This window comes from Saccostrea echinata, unplaced genomic scaffold (assembly GCF_033153115.1).
Source record: "Saccostrea echinata isolate AGI-Se365-2 ecotype Australia unplaced genomic scaffold, CSIRO_AGI_Sech_v1 ptg000025l, whole genome shotgun sequence".
In the NCBI taxonomy this organism is placed as follows: Eukaryota; Metazoa; Mollusca; class Bivalvia; order Ostreida; family Ostreidae; genus Saccostrea; species Saccostrea echinata.
Genome location: NW_026889774.1, coordinates 4760959 through 4787670, shown reverse-complemented (window position 1 = coordinate 4787670; position 26712 = coordinate 4760959). Strand labels below are relative to the sequence as shown.

At 33.5% G+C, this 26712-nt stretch overlaps 1 protein-coding gene across 5 annotated transcripts in view; it reads right to left on the bottom strand.

Moving 5' to 3' along the window:
• The window catches only part of LOC133191899 (ankyrin repeat domain-containing protein 10-like), a 62745-nt gene extending 37637 nt beyond the window's left edge, over positions 1-25108 (bottom strand). For 3 of the 5 annotated variants that reach the window (XM_061327645.1, XM_061327648.1, XM_061327650.1), the window contains exons 1-4: positions 24754-25106; positions 23655-23810; positions 23072-23163; positions 22474-22805 (exon numbers count right to left, since the gene is read on the bottom strand). In XM_061327645.1, the coding sequence (XP_061183629.1) occupies positions 22474-22805; positions 23072-23163; positions 23655-23810; positions 24754-24954 (781 nt within the window). In that variant the 5' untranslated portion in view covers positions 24955-25106. Of the gene's footprint in view, positions 1-22473; positions 22806-23071; positions 23164-23654; positions 23811-23866; positions 24020-24753 lie in introns of all 5 variants that reach the window. The other 2 variants (XM_061327646.1, XM_061327647.1) reach the window with 2 other exon arrangements.
• Positions 25109-26712: the final 1604 nt, after the last annotated feature.

The window sequence follows — 26712 nt, the reverse complement described above, 5'->3', positions numbered from 1 at the left end:
AATTGATTCCATAATGTCCAATCCGTAATGTATTTTTATTGATTCAACATATAGGATAGCAGAGTAATATTACGAGATTTTACACTATATATTTTATGCAATCGCCTGTCCCACAATTCGTTATATACATATATATATATATATATAGTGACCCACAAACAGCTATCATCACTACATTTATAACATAATGACCTTCCATTCGTGAATTATTCATTTAAACAATAAAGAGCTTATCAACCTTATATTTTGAGATTTTAAAGACAATATCTTACGTATATGCTTACATATCCAAAAGTTTATTATAAACATATCTATATCATGACCCACAAACAGGTATAATCACTATATTTATCCCACAGTTCATATATACATAGATACATGTACCGTGACCCACAAACAGGTATAATCACTATATTTATCCCACAATTCATTATATACATATATACAGTGACCCACAATCAGGTACAATCACTACATTTATCCCTCAATTCATTATATACATATATACAGTGACCCACAATCAGGTATAATCACATGCAATATATATATCCCACAATTCGTATATACAATGACCCACAAACAGGTATAATCACTTCATCTATCCCATAAGTCAATCCCTTATCGTAATATATTTACTATTACCATAATCTATTTATTCAACATATAGCTTATCAGCCTAATATTAGAAATTCTCAACAAGATATTTCATCCCCGAGCCTACATATCCCACAGTTTCTATATACGCATAGATAGTGACACAAAATAGGTATAATTACTACCTTAGCCCGATAATGTCCATCTCATAATATTTTATTTATTTATTTAATATTATGACATTATTAAAAAGATTATTTTATGCATAACACCTACTTATCCAACAATTTCTTACATATACATGCAATGACCCACAAACTGGTGCATTCATTAGACTGATCCCATAATGTTCATCTTATCGTACTAATATTTTATTTATTTATTCAATATACAGCTAATAAACCTTATATTATAACACTCTTGCATGTTACACTTTTTTTGCAATCGCCTACTTTTCAAACAATTCCTCATATACATGTAAATTCGTGTATATAGTGACCCACAAACAAGTATTAGCATGTACTATACATTGATCCCGTAATGTCCAACTCGAAAGTGTATTAATTATTTATTCATTATGCAACTTTTCAGCCGAAATTATTAGATTCTTAACAAGATATTTTATCTAAACGCCTACTTATCCCAGAATTTCTTTTAAACGTAATTATTAATTAACCAAAATCAAGTATTATCATCGCGTTGATCCTTTAATGTTCAATCCATTACGTATTTTTTTCTTTATTCAATATACAGGTTATCAAATTAATACTATGAGATTTTCACAATATATTTTACGTAATCGCTTGTTTAACCAACAATTCGTAATATACATATATTATAGTTACCCACAAACTGGTATGATTGCTACATTAATCACATAATGTCCATCCCAAAATGTATTATTTATTTATTCAACACAGAGCTTATCAACCTTATATTATGAGATTTTTAACAAAATATCTCATCTATATGTTTCGTATCCAATAATTTTTTATGCATATTTAAATATAGTGAACCACAGAGTGGCATATAATCACTTTATTTATCCCACAATACATTTATATATACATTTGTAGAGTGACCCACAAACAGGTATAGTGACTATAGGTATCCCACAATTCGATATATAGATATATACAGTGACCCAGAAACCGGTATAATCACTTCATTCATCCCATAATGTCGATCCCATACCATAATACCATTATAATATGATGATATTTTTATCAATGAAGAGAAAGGTTTAAAGCGTCAAGTGCCTGTGCATTGATCCTAATAATTTACAGGAAGGGGGTGCACCCTGTGAAAATGTTTACATAATGTACAGTAGTTAAGAAGATTTTAAAGATTGTATGAATTTTGATGGATATATGTCGACACAACAAACATTAAAAGGCTAATCTAAAACTGCAATATTCCAACTAGCATTATCTGCAGAACACACTCAACAAAATGTATTTGAAAGCAAATATATGTCTAATTTGACAAGAAATTTTACTCCCATTTCACAGAACTTGAATATTATTCAAATAGAATTACTAAAAGTTAAACATCTCATTTAATAAATATTCTTATTATGATCGACCTTCAGAATCCACCCATTTCAATTCAATTGACTGAGTATTAACGGAGAATATTTAAGAATATTTAAGAACCCGGGTTTTTAATTTGCCCGTACAGGTCCGACAGCACCAACCCATTTTACCAACACTCGAATTTTGACAATGGAAGGACATTTTCAATAAAGAAATGATAAATTTTATACCGAACACATCTATCGTATTTTGTATCATAAACCGACAACGCAAATGTCGTGATATCTTACATGTACATTGTGAACAGAATACAATAAGTTTCATTTTGATAACTGGTCATCATGGTCATTATTTATGGGATTATTATTGAAGAATGATTCAATTTGATCCTGTGAGAGGATTTTGGGGCGGGTCATGTCTTTTATTGCTTCCTCACAAACCAACCTAATTTGAATATATAATTAATTTTGTACGATATATACACACATATTTGAAAAAAAAATGTTTCGTGATACATGTATGTTGATATTAAAACATATATATCATTTTTCATTCTTGTTCTATAAGTTAGAAAAGAATATCAAAAATTATAAGAGGTTTGGTATAAGTTTAGGAGTAAGGGTTTGAACGGAAACCCGCTGAGAAAATTGCGTTTAAAGAGGTTCGCTCCTCAGCTTTTGAGCATGTTTTTGGTTCGATCTCTATTTAAAAAAAAATCTGCATAATATTTTAGTTCTTACAATAAATTTGAGTCTACAATGCCAATTAAACTATATTCAATTAAAATTCCAAGATTAAATTCCATACCAAAAGCATTAGAAAAATTTTCTGACGGAATTTTTTTTTTTTTTTTTTTTTTTTTTTTTTTTTTTTTTTTTTAATAAAAAAATTATAGATTTTTCTCTTTCGAAGTATTTACACCACTGTTAAGTTTGACTTCCTATTTTCCCATGCAAGTTGCACACAGAGTTATTTTGTGCAGTGAAATGTTTTATGTTGGTCCCAAATTATTTATCAAAATATCTGCCATGAATTCTATTATCATCTTGTGACAAATATAGCAAATTTATTGTGAAAGTCCAGATAAAAAATAGCCTCACTTTATGCTAAAAATTGACACATTTTTAAAATTTTTTTTTTAAATTACATCATAAACCCCCACATTTAATTTTCTTTTCTGAATATTTAATATAATTTTAACCATTCTGCTGAAATTCAGCAAAATCTTTATATTCTAAAATGATTGACTGCTTGTTTAATGTTTAACGCCAAGTCGGCAATATTTCAGCCATATTTCGGTGGATAATTCTGTTTATATGATCGGGTTTTGAAAGTTTTGGTTTCTTTGGCGGCCCCCGATGAGCCTACTCTTTTTCGAAATCCAGAGAAAAGATCTTTTACGTGCCAAGGGGGTTGTAATCCTTGACAAGGGGCACCATTTAATGTCCTATCCGACGGACTTAAAAATACGTAAACTGTTAAAAAATAAATTGAGCTATGTATATTTCTCATCAAAATTGCTTGAATTACTTACTTCTAAATTTTCCTGTAAAAACCAGTTTCATGCAAATATTCTAAAATTGTATTAACATTTGTAAGAAAGTTCTTACATCATTCTCACATTAACTAAAAGTCTCCTTTGAATAGGCGAGAAATCGGAACATTCCAAAAGAATATGATTAATATTTAGCGGACAGTCACAGGATATACATTCTGGCTCAAACCCTCGTTTTAATATTATAAGTATGCATGTTAATTTTTTGAATGACCAATACGTATTCTTGAAATAATCACTTCGTCTTGACGTTTATGGTTGAAGTCAAATGATTTATTAACTTTGTTTTCTATAGTATATTTTAAAATGATTTTATTGCTTGTTATTTTTTTAATGCCAGAAAAATGACATTTTCTGAATGCAGAAAGGTCAAATAATTGACTATGCAAAGTAATTTGAAACTTTTTCGTTGTCATAAATTTTAATGTGTTTATTCTGGATAAAATAAGACTTTATGATTTGTTTGGATAAGAAATATTGAAGGAAAAACTTCGAAAAATTGATATATTTGTTAGACATAATTACAGTGCAAAAAGGTCATATAAAATGATCCAAAGTGCCAAAAAAGAGCACTAACACTCATTTTTTGTTTTCATTTTTAATCAAGCTCTGTGTGTAGATTAAAAAAATATACTACTTAGTATTCTTAATGCTTTTTGTAACATGATCCAATCTCCTAAATCGCAGTAATTATTGCGTTTAAACAAAAAAAAAAAGACTGCGTTTAATCGCAATGTTTATTGCTTTTAAATGCAAAGCACAACTCGTAAAAATGCATACGCCATATTAGTTTTCCTATCTCCGATATACGCAATGGGGTATACTTTTCGCATTTGCTTTCTTGTCAGGGTTATACCTGCGTGGAATGTACGACAAGTGTTCCTGTTGGTTATGTAACATTACCTTCGTTTACATTTTATTGCAGTTTACGTGTATTAGTGTTTGTTTTGCACTGACCTGTGCAACTGATGTTAGTTTCTTTAGTAACTTTTTTTTCTGCCGTGGAAGAAGCACAGTTACTTTTGTCGCTACCCGAGAGTTTTACAATAGCTATGTAGAATACAATTCGTCCGTCACCGATGAAAACTGATCACATTGAACTGTGACCAAGTTAACGGCTTATTTTGGGTCTGTACAGGTAACCGAAAATGCAAAGTAATATGGCAGACAAACCTAGATTTCTACCTTTTACGAATCGTGTTCAGCATTAAATTATAAACCATATCAAAAAAAGGAATTTTCTGGATTGCCGTACTGGCCGGTTACATGTACCGACTGCGGTCCAAACGTACATTGTATCAGGATATATCAGTATATCATTACAACACTACATAAGCATCAAAACAATTCTTGAAAATTTACAAAACATTGACTTTTTATGAAATATTTGTAATGTGTAAGGATATTATTTCGAACAATGGGGGATGCAGTTGGGAACACATAATTTTGGCTTAAAGATTTTCAATCCTCATGCTTTTTCGGATACTTGCAGTTTCGGCACAAGAAACAGATCATCGTGTAAGATCTCATGGACGGCAAAATCAGACTTCCGCGTATATTCCAAGTCATTAACATGTTTCTATTAATCGCATTTCAACATAATTTACTTTAAACATTTTAGCATAATGACAGTTTTTTCCTTTACATGTATATATATATCAACGTATCTTTAAAGATATACATATTAGGGATGTTAATTTACTCGGGTAGCCTAATAGAATAACCGGGGTCTTTAGTCAAGCGATAATCGAGTGCTCATTAAAATAATTTTTGTCTTATCTGTTTATCTGTACTTTCTTGTCAAAATGCTTGTACACTCAATATTAAAAGCAAGCCACTGTCACACCTATAATTTATGCTTCTGTATATTAATTAAAATTAAAATCTCTACCGCATATCTTGTCTTTAAGTTCACTTTATCAAATACTAACTATGGCGTGTAATTCCTTCTCCAGATGCTAATACATGTACAGTGTATAAGTAATTGAACGATCAGTCGTGTCTATAATTCCAACTCATTTATTGATCCGCTTGACAGTGGAACAGTTAGACTGTTCTTTTCATCAAAATTTAAGAAAAGCCTGTGATAAATCTTAATTATGCAAGTTTTGTGTGAACAAATGTGTTAAATTAATTCCATGGTGGAATTTGATGTTCACCATGGAATTAATTTAATTAGACATTAAGTATGTAATCATTCTAGTTAAAAATAATTCGGTTCGCAAATCAAAGGGTCTAAGCTTTGATAACAACCGAAGATTAAAAAAAAAAGCGATTTATAAATGAATTTAGATTACAATAGCACATTTTTAACGAGTAACCGAGTAAAAAAATATTTAGTCGATAGTCTTTATGACCGAAAGATAGTCGAGTACTCGATGACATCCCTAGTACTTATAATAAACTAATTATGTTCTATCTTTATGTAGTCTACCAACTTATGTTCCAAGTTTTATTAAAACTAGCTGCAGATCAGTAGCTCGCTGCTCTGAAAAAAATTGTGATGGATGACCAGAGAGCTGCAGTGCCACTCATAGAAAAAACTGTATATTTATTGCGCACAAAAAGTTGCGCTCAATTTTGGATTAATTTCTCCAAATTCTTACCTCAACTGCAGAAAAGCTCGATATTAAAATATTCCTTTGATTTCTATCAACTACTCTCATATTTGATATCTACACGAAGCGCGTTGGATTGAATTATCTTGCCGTCCAAAATGGTACATAGGCAAAATTTTCGACGGTTTCAATTTCAGACCCAGGAGGGATATTTACAATGGCTATAAGGAATGTTTTGTTGTTGAAATAGTAAAAGAATATGTTAGAAACACATGGTTAGTAATATTTTGAGATGGCACTTTGAAAAACACGGAGAAATTAATCGAGAAAAAGCGTAATTTTGTGTGCGCAATAAATATACACTTTTTTCAATGGGTGGCACTGTAGCTTTCCGGTCTGTCAATATTTTTTTTCCGGAGAGCTACAGTTCTGCAGCTATATTAAAACTGGACGAAAAGTGTAGAAAAACGTAGCACTTCGAAAATATATTTACAGACAAAAAGACAAACAAAAGAACGGCTATCCCAGATCTAAATCACATAAGCTAAACATATGCAATATTTCTTCATTGAATATTAATACAGTAGTCAATGAAGACCTATCATTAAGAACATTTTATATCGAGTAAAGTTTCCAGTTTAATTTTATTGCCGAATATGAAAAGTATAGAACACCGGAAAATAAAAGTTCAAGATTTTCAATAATATCGGAAATGAAATGCAGCCCGCACAGTTAAATTATTTTAACTACACAATTTATTTACCTTTTTCGTGGTCTATTAACCTTTTCTTAAGAATCCGGGATCGTTTCCCATAAGTTCCCCTTTGTATTACATGGCGCGTTCGGTACAGTGTAGTAATTTTCACTATGTGAAACCAACATTATTTTCACAATGTGAAAGGTTTCTTCTGAGGGTTCCAAAAAATCACTCTCATTCAATAAATGTTACAGTATTTCACTGTTGAAAATATAACAAACTATATTATTATTTAAATATTCTATGTTGCTGTAACTCTAACTTAAATATGAGGTACACTACTATTAATGTTTATTAATCAAGTTATTATTGTTTTAATCCTTTACAGAAATGGGTAAATAATGATAAAATTAATCTATGATTACCAAAATCAAGATTCAATGAATTTACTCCACATATCTGTACATAAGTGTTGAAAAGGGGGGCATTCCCTACATGAAATTCTGTTTCTTGTTTTTAGTGATTTGACGGTGCTTAAAAAGTCTATAATATGTATTTCGTGACGCGTTTCTGTAATTGAAGGTATGCAGCTCATAAAAAAAAAATTGGAATGGACGAGTACGATATATCCTTTTTTCAGATCATTTTTCCATTACAAACCTGCCAAAGACGCAGTCATTAAGTGGAAGGGGTGGGGTGGGTGTGTCAACTGAGTTAAATATTTGAGAAGCAAATAAAGTAACATTTTGTTTTACAATTTGAAACCTACTACGAGCATTTCCTAGTTAACATGTTACTATATCTTCTTTTGTACAACTCTACCCGAAATGTAGGTGTGGGCACAAAAATTCCTTGCCCTCTCAAAAAAAAAATATATATATATAGGACACTAACCTCAGCCGCCCTTCCCCCGTGATTACGCTTATGCTTGCAGCTAAGTAAGTTTTGTAACTTTATATTTGCTGATAATTGTTTAATGATATAATTTTACAGTAGTGAATTGCTGTGTAAATACATTGCTTAATGTTTGTTTGTTAATTTGTATCGCTTCCCAACTTCTAGTTATTCACAGTGGGGTGCCGTCTGGTAGGGGGAGTTTGGTAGCCAGCATCTCTATTAATCCACAGTATATAACTGTCATTGAGAGGATGACCAGTATAAATAGGGTTCAATTGGTTAATTGCTCTGTAGACGTGTTGATTATTTTGAAGATGTCGGAGGCACAAATAAGACGGGCTAGAGAGGATTTGGTAATTAAACATTTATTATAGTTTGGTTAGGATTTACCAAGTGACACCTGATATTTCACCGAAATCCTTGGTAAAATTATTGCACACCAAGGGCTTTTGGAGAAATTATTTGTGATAGCCTAAATTATTAAACGGCTATTACTTCTCTTATTTCTGGGAATTAACACCAGCACCAATTTTACACCGAAATATTTACCAAGGTGTTGTGTATTGGTGACTTGGTTAATTTTGGTAAACACCGAGCCGCACCGAAATATTTACCAAGGTGTAGCTCTGGTGATTGATTAATTAGGGAATTGAATAAAAAATAAAATATTCATTGGTAATAACATATAACTTTGGAAATTATTAGGTAAGTGAGGTGAATGAAAAAAAGTTGGGGTGAATTAATCTCATTATGTTCATAAGTTTCTTTATTTTCTTTAAACTGTAAATAAATGGTAGAATAAAATTGGTTTTATTTCTTAAAGAAAAGTAAAGGTTTATTAATACAAGGATTACTTTATCAAATTCATACATTGGGATTTATATCTTGGGATTTACTAGTGCAGTGGATTATAGTTTGCGTTACAGTGTGTGATTCAGTATGGAGTATTAAATAATTTTCACAATAAAAACCACGTTCCCTATAAAAATTGTGTTGTCGAGTTCCACTCGCGTCAAAGTGTAAACAGGATATTTTATAAATATTGTTGCGTATGCATACACGTTTTATTTCTGCTTAAGATGGGTTCAGTTATTTAAACAAATTTTATTAATAACTGAATATACAAATAAGTGTATCTTCATTTTCAAACTTCAGAATAATGTCATCTTGACATATTATATTTAGTGTTTGTGCATCAGATTCCCAAACCTAAAAATATCTTCAGAAACTTTTATGTTATTCGTATGCTCTGTAGGGCTACTTGTTGATATGAAAGTTCAGATCAAAAGATTACGCTCCCAGAGAGGGAATTGATCCATTGAAGCTTCTTAATGAAGCGTGAACCCTCCCGAAATTACCTACATCTGATACAGAATTAGTAGTGTTCAACAATAATTCTGTTGGATAACGTTTTAACTTGAAATACAAGGCAACTTTCAAACACTTACTATAAAATGTGTATACATATTATTGACGTGTAATTCATACAGACTTGTTAAGTAGGCATATTTCAATAAGCTACTGTTAAGTTCATAAATCAAATTTTCTCGGTGTACATCAATGCATGTGAGTATACACGAAAATCGTATTCAAATCGAGAACCAGGTATTAAGATTTCATGAGATTGCATGTTCACTAAATGACAAATCTTTTTTTTTCAAGCACAAGTGTCATATTTTTAACTCCGTGGAAGCAGCTGCAATAAAAATGCCATATTGCATGTAAAACGTGTATTCGGGTTGTTCTTATGAGGATGATTAACATGATTAAGAGATATAGATTCTTAAAAAAAAAAATAATAAAAGAATCTCTCTTTCTCCGACCCCAGTAAAACATTCTTTAAAACGATATTTTTGGTGATAAAATATGTAGAAGTTCGCTGCACTTACATTGTATTATCACATTATGACTATGTGCCGATATGTATGCATGGACCATTCCATCGTCCATTCTTCATAAAGGGAAAAAAGTATCAATTTGTCGTCGGTGTTAATTTATATCAATGAACGACATGTACAGTAAGGGTAGCCAGGTACATATTATCGCCGGCGAAAAAATGTACAGGGTGTCGATATTCACTGTCAGATGCATCCCAAGAATTCCGTGCCAATTTAGCTTTGAGCTGAACTCCATAAAAGTGCTACCGGTACTCCCCTAAGAATGATTCGAGAAAAATGATTGCAGCTAGAAGCTTGGAAAAAATAAACTTTTCACAAATATTTCCTTCGAATGTCATTTATAGCATTCATTTCCTTTATTAAATATGGTCATTTATTTTTTTACCATGCGTTCTTCTTTTCTTACATGTGGAATGTATTTCAATTTTATGCAGAATTAATTATATTAATCTTGTAACGTAGCAATTTTTTATTCAAGCCCCAAAATATTTCTGAATCTAAGGAGAATCCATAGTGTGCAAGTCCTGCTAAAACACCGCAAGTTACATGTAACCTACCCTGCATATTTCACTTACCCCTTCAGAAGATCTAGAAGGGAAATGTGGCCTATTCACACCTTTTCTACTACGCATTTAAAGACACATTTCTCAATATTTTTTTTCACAGACACTGTCCTTTCCATCTATGCCCTTAAATCAGCCCATTCACCCCGTATACATTTCCAGACATTTGTATGGGATAATTGGTATTACTTGCATGGTCAATGTAATGGGCTGTCTATAACATCAAATTAAGGGTTACAGTTTCGAACATTTATTTATTTTTTTTTTTTTTTTTTGTTTATTGTTTACTCGTTTATGTTTATTTTATAATTTTACTCAGTATTATTATTGAGCACGAAGGATATTGAAATCATTACCTCCCCCACCTCCTCCAAAAAATGGTGAAAGGCCTCATATTGTTCTCTGAGAATAAATTTTTAAAGCTTTAATTTGAAATTTGTAAAAGTTTTGCATCCTTTCCTCAAAACTGCTGACATCATTTGCCTCGCACCACTCTCATGGGTAATATAAAGATTAGCGATAATTGCACTTCGATTCAGTTCAGTCTAAAGCTACACCGGAGAAAATCCACAGAATTTCTTCCCTCAGATCAGCAATCACGATCCACACTCACTAGCGGCCGATATCGGCATTATCCAGTACTACATATATATGACTGTGGGTCACGTGAAAATGCAATAGTCGGGCAGTAAGTTATTGGATGCAAGTGAAAAGAAAAAGCATGCGTATTTCAGAATTTTAAAAGATTTTGAAAGAGTTATTCTATGAAAAACTTTGATAACCTACTGTGGCCCCACCCTTCTCCCCGAGGGGCATGATCTAAAAGAACTGAATTACACTTTATAAGAAAGCTTTCATATGAATTTTGACTCTTCTTACAAAGTGGTTCTTGAGAAAAAATTTTAAAAGATGTCACTAAATTTCCACTAATTCATAACTATACTTCCCTTGAAAGAGGGCATGGTCCTTCATTTGAAAAAACTTGAATTTCTTTTATCCACGGATGCTTTGTGGCAAGTTTGGTTGAAATTGGCCCAGAAGTAGTTCTACTTATAATAAGAAGAAGCTGAAAATGTGAAAAGTTTACAGAATGATGACAGACAAAATGTGATCAGAAAAGCTAACGAGCTTTCAGCTCAGTTGAGCAAAAATGTTAACCCCAACACCAATTATATCGGCACATGAATAAGAATCACGCAAAAAATAATTTCCAATAATCATTACTACTGAAAAAAAAATCTATTTCCAAGTATATATAACGAGGAAAAAGGATAGACTGATTTATCAGATATCTCAAGAAATACGGTATCTTGACATATCATAGTGATGTACACCAATCCTGGACACAATTTTCTGACCAAAACTTTTTTCCTACATTATTGCGAGTTATGCTAAATAAATACAGCTTGTTTACTTACTTATCTGCCTTACACTTTGCCTATCCTTCTGTGTGTGTGTGTGTGTGTGTGTCAATCTCTCTCTCTCTCTCTCTCTCTCTCTCTCTCTCTCTCTCTCTCTTCACGACCTTAGTAAATACTCTTTAACACAATATATCGGCGACAAAGTATGCATATGTTCACAGTACCTGTTGTCACCGACGACAGAATGTGCTCGACACATTCCGGCCCAAACGTTTCTAAGGTCGACTTTAAATTCAAAGTAATACGAAATTGACCAAGCTGTTAGAATAATTGGACTGTATTGAATATTGATTTTATGTTCTCTTTTTTAATTGAATTGTATTCTTACCAATAAAAAGTGTTTGTGATTTGTACAGTTAATGTTACATTGACGTTGAATAATATGCTGTTTGGGTGTAATCAGGACAAGCTAATTCAGAGAATCTGTGTCCCCCGCTTAAGGGAAAAAAAGAAGAAGAGCATGCAGTGATCGGGGGGGGGGGGGGGCGGGTCCGAGGGGGGACACTTTAAGAAGGGCGGGCGGAGCCATGGGGAGTTAAGGTATAAAATTTAATTGCAAAAACAGCTTCTTGGGATATCGCCCGGAAATGAAAGTTTCACACACACACAGAATGTATGAATTTACGACTTTGACCGTTTGACCTCAAAATCAATAGGGGTCTTTCTTAAGCCATAGGGAGTTGTGGTATAAAATTTCATTGCAAAATCCCAAAGGCTTCTCGAGATATCGCGCGGAAACGAAAGTGTTAAAACAGACAGAATTTATGAATTTACTACCTTGACCTTTGATCTTTTGACCTCAAAATTTACATGATTCTTACGCCATGGGAAGTTGCTGTGTAAAATTTCATTGCAAAAGTCCAAAAGCTTCTCGAGATATCGCGCGGAAACGAAAATATTACAGACAGACAGAAATACATGTGTACAGACGGACTGCCCTACGGACGGACGGACGGACCGAAAATAATATCCCCCACTTTCAGTAAAAGCGGGGGACAAAAGTTCAGTCTTATGATCTACACATCTATTATTAATTGTAATATTGGCTTGATCAGTGACCTCAGAATAAAGGGATGGTTATTCACATACCGCAGTGGATGTGATCTTTCTAATATCATATGAATCAGCAACCCCACCCCAACCCACCAACACTTAATTCCCTATAAGTTACTTGTATCATAGATATTCTCTGTCTAAATTGGTGAATACACGTATATTAAATATTTCTTCTATACTTCATACAATTTACAAAGCTATAACATTTTTTTCACTAATCAAGATTCCGAGCTTATAATTAGAACAGCAAATTAAATATATACACTGTACCTATATGGTATTTAGAATTGTTGATTAGATTAAAAGAAGTGTAAACTTTCCGTGTAAGTCGATCACTTAAAATACATATGCTTAGGCGAGTTATACATGTACATGTACATGTACGTGTGAATATAACGAGTTTTCCCGACGGTGAGTCGATTCTGACTGGGGTGCATAGTCCTAAGAGTGAGTTGTCTTAGCGATCTGTCAAGCGCTCAGGTGCATGTGCAAGCTGCATTGCATCCGGTTTCAATTCGCTTATATATTTTTGCCTGAAGCTTAGAACCCTCCACGCAATAAAGGAAAGTTACACTTACTAAACTCATGAATTCTTAAAAGTTTTGGGATTATATCTCATCAGTACTTTCTATGCCCCAGAAGGTCGAAGATCTGGGCATAATGTTTTTGTCCACCTTTCTGTCTGCGAAAACTTCAATTTTTGAACCATATTTAGTAAACTTGAAGTTTGGAATTAATATTTTAATATTAATGCCCTGTTTTAAATTCTATCGGGAAAAAAAATCTGCATTTTAAAATAAATGCTAAAATTTTTAAGAACAAACGGAATGGCATACAAGGTCATGTCATATGGCATACAAAGTCATGTCATAAAAGAAAATCTTTATTTTTTTCATGATGATGATGATGCATATTTTGTATCATTTTATCGATCCTTAATAATTTAGTAGTCCATCCTATGCACAGTTACATCTTTACATAGGTATACAAGTACATAAAATTGTAACAGATTCTCGATCTCCCTTTCTCTCTTCTTCCTTACTGGAAAATTAAATTTGTATCAAAACCAAGGGGGGGGGGGGGGATGGTGTAAATATTCCAAAATAAATATTTTCTCTCCATTCATTTACAAGAACATTTATTTCTTTTCTCAGACTTTGAATTTTGGAATTTGATCAGTTGGTATGTTGTAAGTAGTTAGTATTTTTAATTATATGATTGAATAATTCCCATCTCTCTGATTGGCTGAGATCCAATAATTGCTAGCGCTCTCGAGCGCTAGCAACTACGTTAGTCTATATTTCTGGAATACGCATGCTCGACTTCACGGTCGGGCATTCTGGGAAAACTACTGAAGATAGACTGTACGATGATAATTTCGTTTTATCATAAAAAATTGATATGGTCCGAATTCTGAATTTCTTAATTTATTGTCTAACCTATGATTAAAAGTACAAGAAATTTTGGGTCATATAATGCCAAGATCAACTGGTGAAACCTAGCTTTCCTAGATAATTCCTGCAAGCTCAGAAACAAACCCAGGAAATCTTTCAGAGTATGTCGGAAAGACACGAGAAACGATTGATACAATGCAGTAGCACTGACATAATAATAATTATTTAATTTCTCATTTTTCCTTTTTTGACGGAAAAGCCCGAGTAATGATCCGATTGTTATTGCTGGCGCTCTCGAGCTAGCAATAACTCGAGATGTAAGCTCGACTTCATGGTAGGGCACTCTGGGAATACTACTTGTAGATAAATTGTCAATTTCGTTTTTTAATCTGAAAATACATATGATCTGAAGTTTCGCGTTTTGTTGTCTAATCTTAAATAAATGTTCAAAAGGTAACAGTAAATGCCAAAATTGTACAGATCAATTATAATTTCTAAAATTATAATTAAAAAAAACTAGCTATTTTTAACTATCTTCCTGGATCTTTCCGGCAAGCTCGGAATAACAACCTCGGATATGTTTTCCGAGCTTGCCGGGAAAGGCCCGAAAGGACTCTGATGCGATTGCTACAAAACAGTACCACACTGGACTGCTTTTAAACTAGCTGTTCATTGGTTCTACTTATCTCTTATTTTTCACTTCAAAATTGAAATTACAGTAAACTACAGTATGCTTAAAGCACAGTATCCCGAATTTAATCCAACAATAGCCTTTTTATAAATAGTCTGATGAATATTCTGTATTAAACACTGAATAGCTGATACATTCACCATTCTGAATTAAGACACCCCCCCCCCCCCAACACTACCTCCAGTGTACCACTGTGTCTTCCTATTAATAATTAGGGACGACCATTTGATTCTGAAGGGGGGGAGGCTGAAAGATTTTGGAAATAAATAATCTGTCCTCAAAAAAGTTGGAAATAAATAACTGTCTTTCCACGAGAAAATAAATAATCTGTCATTGACTATTACTACTTAACAACCCCCCCCCCCCCTCCCGGTTCCTCTTTGAACTTTTTTTTGTTTTTGTCAAACTTTTTCGATTAAGAAGAAAATAAATAATCTGTCCTTGATCATCTTGAAAATAAATAATCTGTCCTTGACTGGCATGAAAATAAATAATCTGACTCGAAAGATTTTGCCAGACCCCCCCCCCCCCTCCTCAGAATCAAATGATCGTCCCCTTGATCGATTCAGCAAATAAATCCAATAATTCAGATATCTAATTCTGTGGTTTATGATAGCTACAGCGCTAGCTCACCTACCTTTTTAAAAGATAAGCTTGTGTTAGAAAAATACTGTTATATTGACCTGCACGTGACCCTCCAGGTCAATATAAGGAATTATTTATTCTTCATTGGACCAATAGATAGGGAAATTCCAAATTGATGCAAATAGTTTTGGAAAGTTATTTCACTTGTACCTGACTTCCACTCATATGAACATAACATTAACAGGTCGAGGAATCTACCATATATGGATATTGTCGTCATTGCGCAAAGAGGTTTTTACAGCGAGCAATCGTCCAATCCAATGAATGAGCCGAAAAGCATGATGGTCTACTACTGTTTATATTTTACTACAAACACGTGGGTCAGTCAAATTTAGGACGCGATTTCAAATGACTGCGGGAAAGTCAACTAATAATTATTTTTAATGTTTTTGTGAAAAACACGAAGAATAGGTTCTAATTAAGATTTTCCATGCTCACATTAACAAACAAAGTCAATTTTCCGTGTTAAATGGTACGCTGAAAAACCGCTCACAAAGTCTTCACAAGTAAATAAGAGTTTTTATAACTTGATATTCGTAAATTTGCCATGCTACTGGTGTTATTCGTTGTTACTTTGTTATTTGTTTACTAGAAATTAAAAGTTAATTCAGTTATTCAGTTATAAAAAAAAACATAAGTCTATTGCTGTACGTTTTTTTAATTCTCATGTATATTGATCATAGAACGTGTATATTGAGTAGCATACATGTATATATCGAAGTTGTATACGTAGTAAACAATGACAATACGTGAGTACACCTCAGAGTCGATTTGTTTTGGACCAGGGGATAGTCAAGTAAAATTTATACTGACTGATAGTACAGCACGGGAAAAACTGCCAGGCTATTGTCAACAAACGGACTTACACAGTGGAGTAGAGAAAACCCAGATTTTACCGTTGTAAAACATTTGTATGTAAATATGAGTATGGAATTAGTAGATAATGATGTACATATTATATTAAGTGTGTAAAATTCTTGGAAAAATGCATCATGCATGTCTTTCCGAGAGCGATTTCAAAAACTGGCCTTCACGAAACGTACAAGTAGTATTTTTTGTAGTTACCCATAATGCAACTCATTTAGCTGATTGGTCAGTTTGCCAGTCAGTTGGGTGCCTCATTTAGCAGGTAAATTTATCCTGACGTCACAGAAAATAGTTTCCTCGACCTGATTAAGGCACATAGATTATTGGGTGAGGGGTGGGAGTGGGGGCTGCAGGTGGCCTGCCCCTCTCCCCACCTTTTGAGAATGTAAATTTTTAATTTAAATTTTAAGGATGAAAAATTGCAATGAAAGCTCCCCTCTCCCCTCGTTTATGGACCTTTACATCCCACCAAATAAAATTTTGAGTTGGGAGAATTCTTTTTCTTTTTTTTTGGGGGGGGGGGGGGCTAGTCAAAGATTTGTTTTCAGGTAAGTTGCCATTTTTTTTCTTTTAACACCCCCTTTTTCAAAATCAATCCTATATATGTACTTGACATTTATTTTTTCTACATTTCACCTAAACTAGAATTAAAAATTCCAAAATAATACATTTGGTTGTTTTTTAACCCCGTTTCTCTCATTATGTTTGGCTAGTACTTCAGTAGATGTGAACAAGTAAGATGGCATGGATTGCTTAATAAGTGTGTGTCATTTAATCATTGAATCATATAATAAAGCAATTATTGCTGTTTTTTTCGGTCAATACGATGATTTAGACACCTTCGAAGTACAATATTCACCTCGCCCTTATTGTCAGGCCTTTGTTTTTATACTTACTACGGATAACTCTTTTCTACAAGGTCCCTAAAAGTTAATGTAATTTTTCATTTAAGTTATCTTATTTTTTGAAACCGATCTATGAACTGCCGGTCAATAAACTGTGATCTATTGGACCAACTGTCGGTCAATAGACTGCGATCTATTGGACCGCAACGAATTTCGGAAAAACCGATCTGGGTTTCGAATTTATATATAACATTGCGCAGACGTCAATGGTAAACAATAATTTGAAACAATGCTATAAATAATGAAAATGGAATTAGGTAACAAAATAATAATTTAATGCCTGAGCAATTAATAGACGAGAATATTTTTCCCGAGGTGCAGGGAGCAGCTCAGTGTATTCTATTGCCCTCGGCTGTTGGCCTCGGGCAATAGAACACACTGAGGCAGAGCTGCTCCGTGCACCTCGGGAAAAATATTCTGGTCTATTGACTGCTCAGGCATTAAGGTAGATCGCGGGTTAACTGTGTCTGAAAACATACGCTGAAAATTTGTCAGCTAAATCCTTTCGTTTCGAATTTTTCTTTCTGAAATTTTTTTGAGATTCGTCTGCGTGGTTATGTTGTTATTACTCAACACAATAAATCTGGAGTAAATTTAGAATCGATCTATTAAAAAAAAATTAATATGTACTCTAGCTCAATTTCTCGAAAAAGAACTTTAAAGTTTTACAATTTTCCATCAAACATTGTATTTTCATCAAGACGTTATATTACGTTAGTGCGACATCACTATTTTCGTATACCTGCGTGACCAGAAAAAAATATCAATTAATCAACAACTCACTCAAAATAAAGCATGTTATCCGTAAATTCAATTTTTATTGATTGATGATAATGTTCATGTAAAAGTTGCCATACTTTACCCACAGCGTGACATTATTTCAATGAAACACAGGAGAGAAGTCATATGATTTTTTTCCCTCAATAAACTCAAGCAATGCGGAAAAATTCTACAGAAAAGGACGTCTTATCCAATGGGAATTTGGCCAATTTTGATCAGTTTAGCATGTTTGTTTTCAGCTTATGACTTCTAAATAAATCAAGTATTACAGTGGCGGATCCAGAAATTACAGAATGAGAGGGACAACTCTTGCCTTGACCCCACCCACCCACACACACAACACTATCTACATGTAATGCGAATCACTATTGGATGGCAATTTAGAACGTACATATATTTTATTTCATGATGTTAACTACTTTTATTTCTTTTTTAGAATCGATTTCTACATTTCTACATATGATTAAAAACAAAATCACCTCAAAACTATATTGATGAACGCCTCCCTTGTTGAGAATTTTCTAATTCATCACTGACACCCCCCCCCCCCCCACATGTAGATATGATCATACTATTTTTTTTCACATAACTGTGCATGGCTAAGACAATAGTGTTGATCTTTAAAAATCAAATTCCAGATATTACAAATTCCAAGTGTGCATTTCATCAAGATAATAACTTTGTAATAATGATTTAGAGATATGTAACCTTATGTGTAAAACAAATTAATATCTAGTCACGTAAAGTAGCATGTAGACTTAAACAAAACAAAACAAATTTTACAAAAGTACCGAATAAATCATCAAATAGGAGGGCAGGCGCTTGACACTCCGGCGCTGGATCAGCCTTTGTATTGTATCAACATAATGACATCTTAGAAGGGTACACATACATATATCATGTGAAGGACTACATGTAAAGGACTGCCTTGACCTCAACATTGCTGACACGCCATTCCGGGGGTAAAGGGGGGAGGGGTGTTGTTCAAGTTTCCACTTTGGGAATTTTAATCTGTGTTAAACTGATCTGAAATAAACTAAATCAAATAACATAATTCGCGAAACTGTGCCAGTTTGGTGTTGATGTCAAAGCAACAGTCCTTTGCCATTTGTGTTGTGGCGTGTTCCTGTGGACACGGAATTCGTTTTGTCGCACTTACTGATATTCTATATAGAGAATGGATGCAAATCCGTATTTTATTTTCACCAGTGCAAGAAAAGAGATGTAAAGGTTAATTGAAAAATACACACTCTTTCAATCCCTCTGCAACAATTTCAATTCAACTACTCGCCTCCCTGCCTCCCATGAATTTTCGTCCATGCAGTATTTTGCAAGTGCGGGGGCATCTTCCGACTTTTCTTTGTGTTGTGTTTTTTGTTTTAAAAACCAAGTTATTCAAGCTTGCTATTCTTTCCCTGTTACACAAACTTTCCTTTATGTTCATTGCGAAAAAGTTTTGATGGTTTGTTGATTGTGACGCAATTTTCTTTTTAAAAATGATGTAATTTTTTAATTCCGCAAAAATAAATTGAATGACAATTATATATGCAAAGAATGAGGAATTATTGCGTTTTACTTTGATAAACAGAATTAGTTTTAGCCCCTGAATTTTCCAACATAAAGAACACTCTTATTTTAGTTAATGATCCATCCTTTAGCTATAATTATAAATGAATAAATATTTTTACAGACTACACAAGCTTTACTGTATGTTTCATATAATACCGTATACTGCTGAAGATATTTTTTGCTTGTTTGTAGTTTGATACGTAAACGCGATAGGCTTTCTACGTTGAATCCTATTGTGACGTCAGCAAACCCGCGATCTACCTTAAATAATTGTATAGCATAGGCGTCAAAAGAAAATTAAAGTGAAGGGCTAATTGAAAGTGTGTGTGTGGGGGGGGGGGGCTAAATCTTAAAAAAAAAATGTAAGCCCCAATTTTAACGCCTATATTATGTATATCTTAGCACAAAAGTGGGAGGTTAAGCCCCCCTAGCCCCCCCCCCCCCCCCCGGTTCCGCCGACGCCTATTTATAATGTGGACCGAGGCACTTCCTGGTATCGAAGATGTCGAGTGTCATCCCTTGTTTTTTATGTAAAGTGAAATATGATTTTAAAAAAAACTGTGGATTTCAGTGATTTCCGATTTTTAATATAATTATTGAATTTAAACACTCAATACACAAAATACACTATCCCGAAACAAAGCCTTTTTGACTGGAAGCAATGTATCTCTATAATATAAGTTACTAAGCAAAATGATCTAGTGCGAGAAGTTTCTTGGTGCAAAACTTTCCATTGATTAAGAACCGCTGTGTTTATGTCTTACAAAACAAATATCTGGTCAGATGCTGAAGACTTGTAAGTGGCAGATCAACATGCGTATATATTTCTTAATCCAACATCATGATCCACCCTTTTATTTTAAGATAAATTTTAGAGACATTTTATGTCATTAATTGATCTATTTTTAATTAGCTAGTTTATATAATTCAATATTTAGGTACAATGTATGTATGATATAATTGTGGGTCATTAATTTGTATATATATAATGTTGCGGGATCAATGTACAGTACGAGTATATTGTTGTGGGATAGTATATAAGTATAAAGATATACGTATATATCCAAAAAAGTAAAAGAACATTGTTGGATATATACTGGGTTTAGGCAGTTTACGCTTTATAAACCGCGAAGTGGTCACCTTTTCAAACCTTCAGGGACCATTCAATCGACTGAATGGCAGAGGTTCATCCCGTGGGAGGATTAAAGCAAATACTCGAGACTATTTAGCGAGTAAAATGGTTAGTGATTGTCCTATTTTGAATTACTTGTTTTATTCAATACGTTTTAGACGTAATTTTTTTTGTTCCCAAATCTCCTATCTCTTTCTCTCACATAAATATGTTAATATTACAAACACATATATTACATAAATATATCTATATATCTATATCAAGGTTCTACATGTACATGTAATGCATGTATCGGATAATTATGGGTCATTTATATGTACATATATATAGATATAGAATATTGCGGGATCAAATTACAGGCAACTATACATCATTCTGGGTCAATATATTGATATAAAGAACATCGTGGGATATGTACAGTTGTACTTGTCTATCTATCAAATATTAAAATCACTGTTGATTTGATTACACTTCCCTAAAATCTTAACGCGTAATAATTTTTTTCTGAATAATCCTTGAGTTGTGAATGATTTTCTGCGACTTCATACTGACATATTCCTTTATTACTTAAACTTCACTGTTCACATCAGGGTAACGCGCCTTCTTTATAGTAACATTTTAAAGTCATTATATCTTATAAAATGATATACTTGAAGCTTTCTTTCATATCTGAATAATTATATAGACTTTCGGAAGAACACAACTATAGTACGATTAAAACTTATAAAATTATTTAACCTTATTTTTTCTAGATTTATACAATGTATTACATTAAAAGCAAAAGCTCATGCATGGCATGACATACATGTAAATAAATAATGCGTTACAATCTGATAATGATTCACTGCAATTAGGCTATAAAATCTAGCTGCTTCCCATAATCCCTCCAATACTCATGGGGAAGTATATAAAAAATTGTGGGTCACGCGCGAAATTCTGCCAATCCACAGAGTGGTAAGATTTCATATATATATATTTGCATTGTGGGTCATTTTTTGAGTGTGTAATTATGGGTCAAAAAATTTTTTTTTGTAAAAAATGAAAATAGTAACTATATTATTGTCATAAACAAATTTTTAGGCACATGGTTTGTGGGTCAATATATAATGACCCATAAACCATCCATGATACCCACAACGTGAGTGAAAAAGACACAAAATATCCCACAATCCGCATGGCACAAAACTATATATATATATATATATATATATATATATATATATATATATATACTGGTAGTTTATTGAACATATTTTATTTAATCCAGTTTATTTCTTCATTTCTCCTGTGTAATTTGCAAAAATGAATAGACTCTGTCTCCAGATATTTCTCTTGAAATGAATCCATGTTTGGATGAGATTGTTTTATACAAAATTTATATACTGATTTTAAGATGATGTAATACAATTTATAAAATATTCCCATATTGAAGATTGATAATCTTCAATGTCTGAAAAATATTTTGTAAATAAACATTAATGTTCATTGATTTATAAGTATGAAAAATAGCATTCATGTGGCTTGCATGTTACATGTATTTGCTTTATGAAAAAAAGTCTCAGAACTTTTTTGCTCCCCCCTCATATGTTCAGGTTTTACATAACACTACAAAACATTGTCTGTAATAGTAATTTGATGTTAGATGTTTACACAAGTAGACAATAGCAAAAAATAGGTACACAATGTCCTCAATATGAAAGACACAGCAATACTGACCCCCTTTCCTCATTCGTTTGAAGGAATCCTCCTCACAGAATTCATCTCGCCCCCTCTTCATGCCAACCATTGGTCCATCCCCTGACATATCCATGCCATTATCAATAGGACAGGGGCCATCAGAGAAGTGACCATTTTGATAAGCCATGTCGGTCACTATGTGCTCCATCTGACCATGCAGTAGGTGCGATGGTTGCATAGTAACACAGTGAGTCTTGGGCAGTTGCCCTTGACCCTGCAGTTTGGCAGCATTTTCAATGTATTGAGCGCACTCAAGGTGACCATTTTCTGCTGCTGCTTGACTAGGTGTACAGTGACTATGATTGAGCAAACTGAAAGTAAAATAAGCCAAGTACATAAAAATAAAAAAAAAATCAGGAAGACGATTCAGCAGAAGTTGTATTCCTCTAGTAATCTATATGGATATGAAACTGAGTTTCAAAAAAAAAAAAAATAATAATAAATCCTAACACTTAGTTTCTTGGCCATTTTTTTTTTTTTATGAGAAATGAAGCAACTTGAGACTTAGATTATCATAATTTGCAAGACTGTTTATATGTTAGCTTATTAAGACTTATAAACTCAAACAATGTCCTACCATAAACTTGCACCCTGGGATACTAGCAGACTGACACACTCCATATGTCCTTTCTTGGCAGCTTTGTGTGTTGGGGTATCACCCAAATAGTCCTGTAAGTACAACAAAATCCTCATATTCTGAACCAAAATTGAATAAAAAAGAATTTACTCTGCTGTTGATAATTTAACTCTCCAATAAAAATAAAACAGAATTATCTTTAAAAAACATTTTATATATTATTTTCTACCACTCAAGTTTATAGATGTATGAACTCTTCAAATCATTTTCTTATATTCATTTATTTCTTATAATTATGTATTAAGCATTACTCATTTTAAATTCATGAATACAGTGTATTATATGTATAAAGCAGATCTAGGCAACATCCAAATATGATTACATGTAACTGTTTTAAAGTTGATTTGATCAAACTCAATGTCCCTTAAAGTTGTCTCAGGGATTTCTCTACCTCTTTAAACTTTTCCCCAATATTTCAGGGAGTCATATAGGAAATGGAACAAAAATCTTTGTATTTTTATCACACTGATATTAGCACCATGCTGTACTCTCTTTGGAACTGGCTGAAAACAGAGCACAATACCTGGCGATCTATATTAGCACCTGACTGGACTAGCCACTGAGCACAGTGAGGGTGACCCGCACAACACGCCAGATGAAGCGGAGATTGTTGGAACTTGGAGGACACATTGTCACACCCATATTGTGAGAGACTAGAGAGTTTCCTCAGACAAGCCAGCTAGGGGGAGAAAAAGAAAACAAAGGTCAATTAGCACAAACAATATCATTTTTTACCTGTCGATTTATGAGGGCATGGTTTTGAAGCAACCAGGATAAACAGTGCCCTTTTCCACTTTCGGCAGCAACATGGGATGGGGTAATGTTGGTCCGCTCAGTGGGAACATCACAGTTCGCCCCATTCTGTACTAATCTGATCAGGCAGGTGAGCTAAAATAAGGACATGCTGACATTTTTCAAATTCTTTTCTTTTAAAGGCAATGTATCACAGACACAGCGTCATTGTTACAAAGAAATGTATGCTTACATTCAATAAATACAATTAACATTTTTATTTTGCCATTGTTATGATATAGATTTTATTCTCAAAATGAAAGAGGGGGCTAACCCTCCTTTTAGTATGATATATAATTTTTCACCATGCAAAATATTTCTCTTCCACTATATTCCTTCAAGAGAAGTCCTTCCCTTCAAATGCTCCTTTACATGCTACGTGACTTAACATTATGGTGCAATCTACACTTTGCATAAGGTAAATAAATCTTTTTCATTTCATTTTTTGATGTAGCCTCATCAAAAGACAATCAAATATGGGATGTAACAATCATTCATATGTCAAATGACAAAGTTGCAAACAAACAACTGTGACAATTTTCTGCTTTTCCCCAAAGATGGCATCCAAGCGACTTTAAAAAACCGTGTAGATACAATTAACCCGTTTAATTTAAAAAAGTGTACTTTATTAACCCAGTACCCACAAAAGTAATCTTTGTTTATATCCGAGCAAGGAAAGTTTTAATTCCATGCAGCTAATCTACAATGTACATTATTTGATCGTAATAATTAAAACAGATATCGCTGTTACCAGGTAACTGAAAAAATACCTCTCTCAAAATCTTGATAATTATAAGGAAAAATAAAATGACATGCGTCACATTTATCACCTTTCCAAAATTTGCTGCCCAGTGTAACGGAGACCATCCGTAAAAACTGTCCTCTTCGTAGAACTCGGCATTTCCGCCGGATAATAAAATCGACAGTTTTTCCAAGTCGCCATTGCGGCATGCTTGGTGTAGGGGAAAATGTCGTTGGAACAACTCCTCTGCGGACAAAGACCATGTTTGAACTTCGTTTTGATGCGCCATGATTTCGTTTCAACAACGTATATGATTGTTTTCTCTAGCTTTATTTAATATTCTTCTTGTAAACATCAGCTTATGGATCGCACAGCCGGCATCAAACAATGCATGTTGTTTATTAGTACATCCGGGCGTTCATGACGCGCTGGTTCTAAAAATAGTACACAATGCCATTGGCGCCAAACTATACATACTATCTTGAATCTAGAGCCCTTCATTACATTTTACTTTCATCAAACATAATTTATTTTAAATAAGTAGGCCCGTAGAAACGGTTTCAGAAGGGGGACCCCCCAAAAAATCTGAAAAAAAACCTAAACTGACCAAAAGTGGGGGGGGGGGGGGGGCTAGATATGGCAAGAAATTAGTGCTGACTTTCACCTATGTTCAATTGTAACCCTGTTACAAGACTATTTAATCCAGTAACATAGGTTACATATATCTCTCAATTAAAGATGGTGGTCATTTAAATCCAAAAGGGGTCTTAAAATTTTTAGGTTACACTAGTTACAACTATATTCCATTGGTGATAATCGGTTACAATGGTTACAGATCATCTAAAACCTAAAGGGATCTTTATTTTTAGGTTACACTGGTTACAACTATATTCCTTTGGTAACAATCGGTTACAATGGTTACAGATCATCTGAAACTGAAAGGGGTCTTTATTTTTAGGTTACACTGGTTATAACTATATTCCTTTGGTGACAATCGGTTACAATGGTTACAGATCATCTAAAACCTAAAGGGATCTTTATTTTTAGGTTACACTGGTTACAACTATATTCCTTTGGTGACAATCGGTTACAATGGTTACTGTAACAGATCATCTAAAACCTAAAGGGATCTTTATTTTTAGGTTACACTGGTTACAACTATATTCCTTTGCTGACAATCGGTTACAATGGTTACAGATCATCTGAAACTGAAAGGGGTCTTTATTTTTAGGTTACACTGGTTACAACTATATTCCTTTGGTGACAATCGGTTACAATGGTTACAGATCATCTAAAACCTAAAGGGATCTTTATTTTTAGGTTACACTGGTTACAACTATATTCCTTTGGTGACAGTCGGTTACAATGGTTACAGATCATCTGAAACTGAAAGGGGTCTTTATTTTTAGGTTACACTAGTTACAACTATATTCTTCTGGTGACAAATCATATAAAATCCAAGTAGGAACTTGTAGATACAGATGTAACCACTGTAACCATTGTAACCAGTGTAACCAATTAATAACTGAATAAATGAAAAATGCTGACCTGTTCACCAGAAGCTGTGTTACTGGTTACAAATGAAGATAAGAACTAATCACTTTGTAACCACTGTAACCAGTGTAACCACTGTAACCTTTGTAACCAGTGTAACCAATGAAAAACTGAATAAATGCTCCCCAGTGAAAAGGCTATGTAACCTGTGTTACTGGTTACAATTGAACGTAGGTGAAAGTCAGCACTAAATTCTTGCCATATATGGAGGGCTGAAAGCAAAAAAAACCCCTAATTTACTCACCAATTCCTTGAATTTCCCAATGCTCGACCTTACAACAACAAAAAGTGGGGAGGGGGGGCAACCAAGCAGCATCTAAAGGAAAATTTACTATAGCAAAATACTAGTACTATATACTCAGAAAAAAGGGGGAGGTGTTCTATGGGCCTGATCAGTACTAAAATATTTACGACCATAGACTTACTCAAGTCTCTCTGTTTTGAAAGATGACATGAAAGTACATGATCAGACCTTGACCCAGGGTCATTTGTA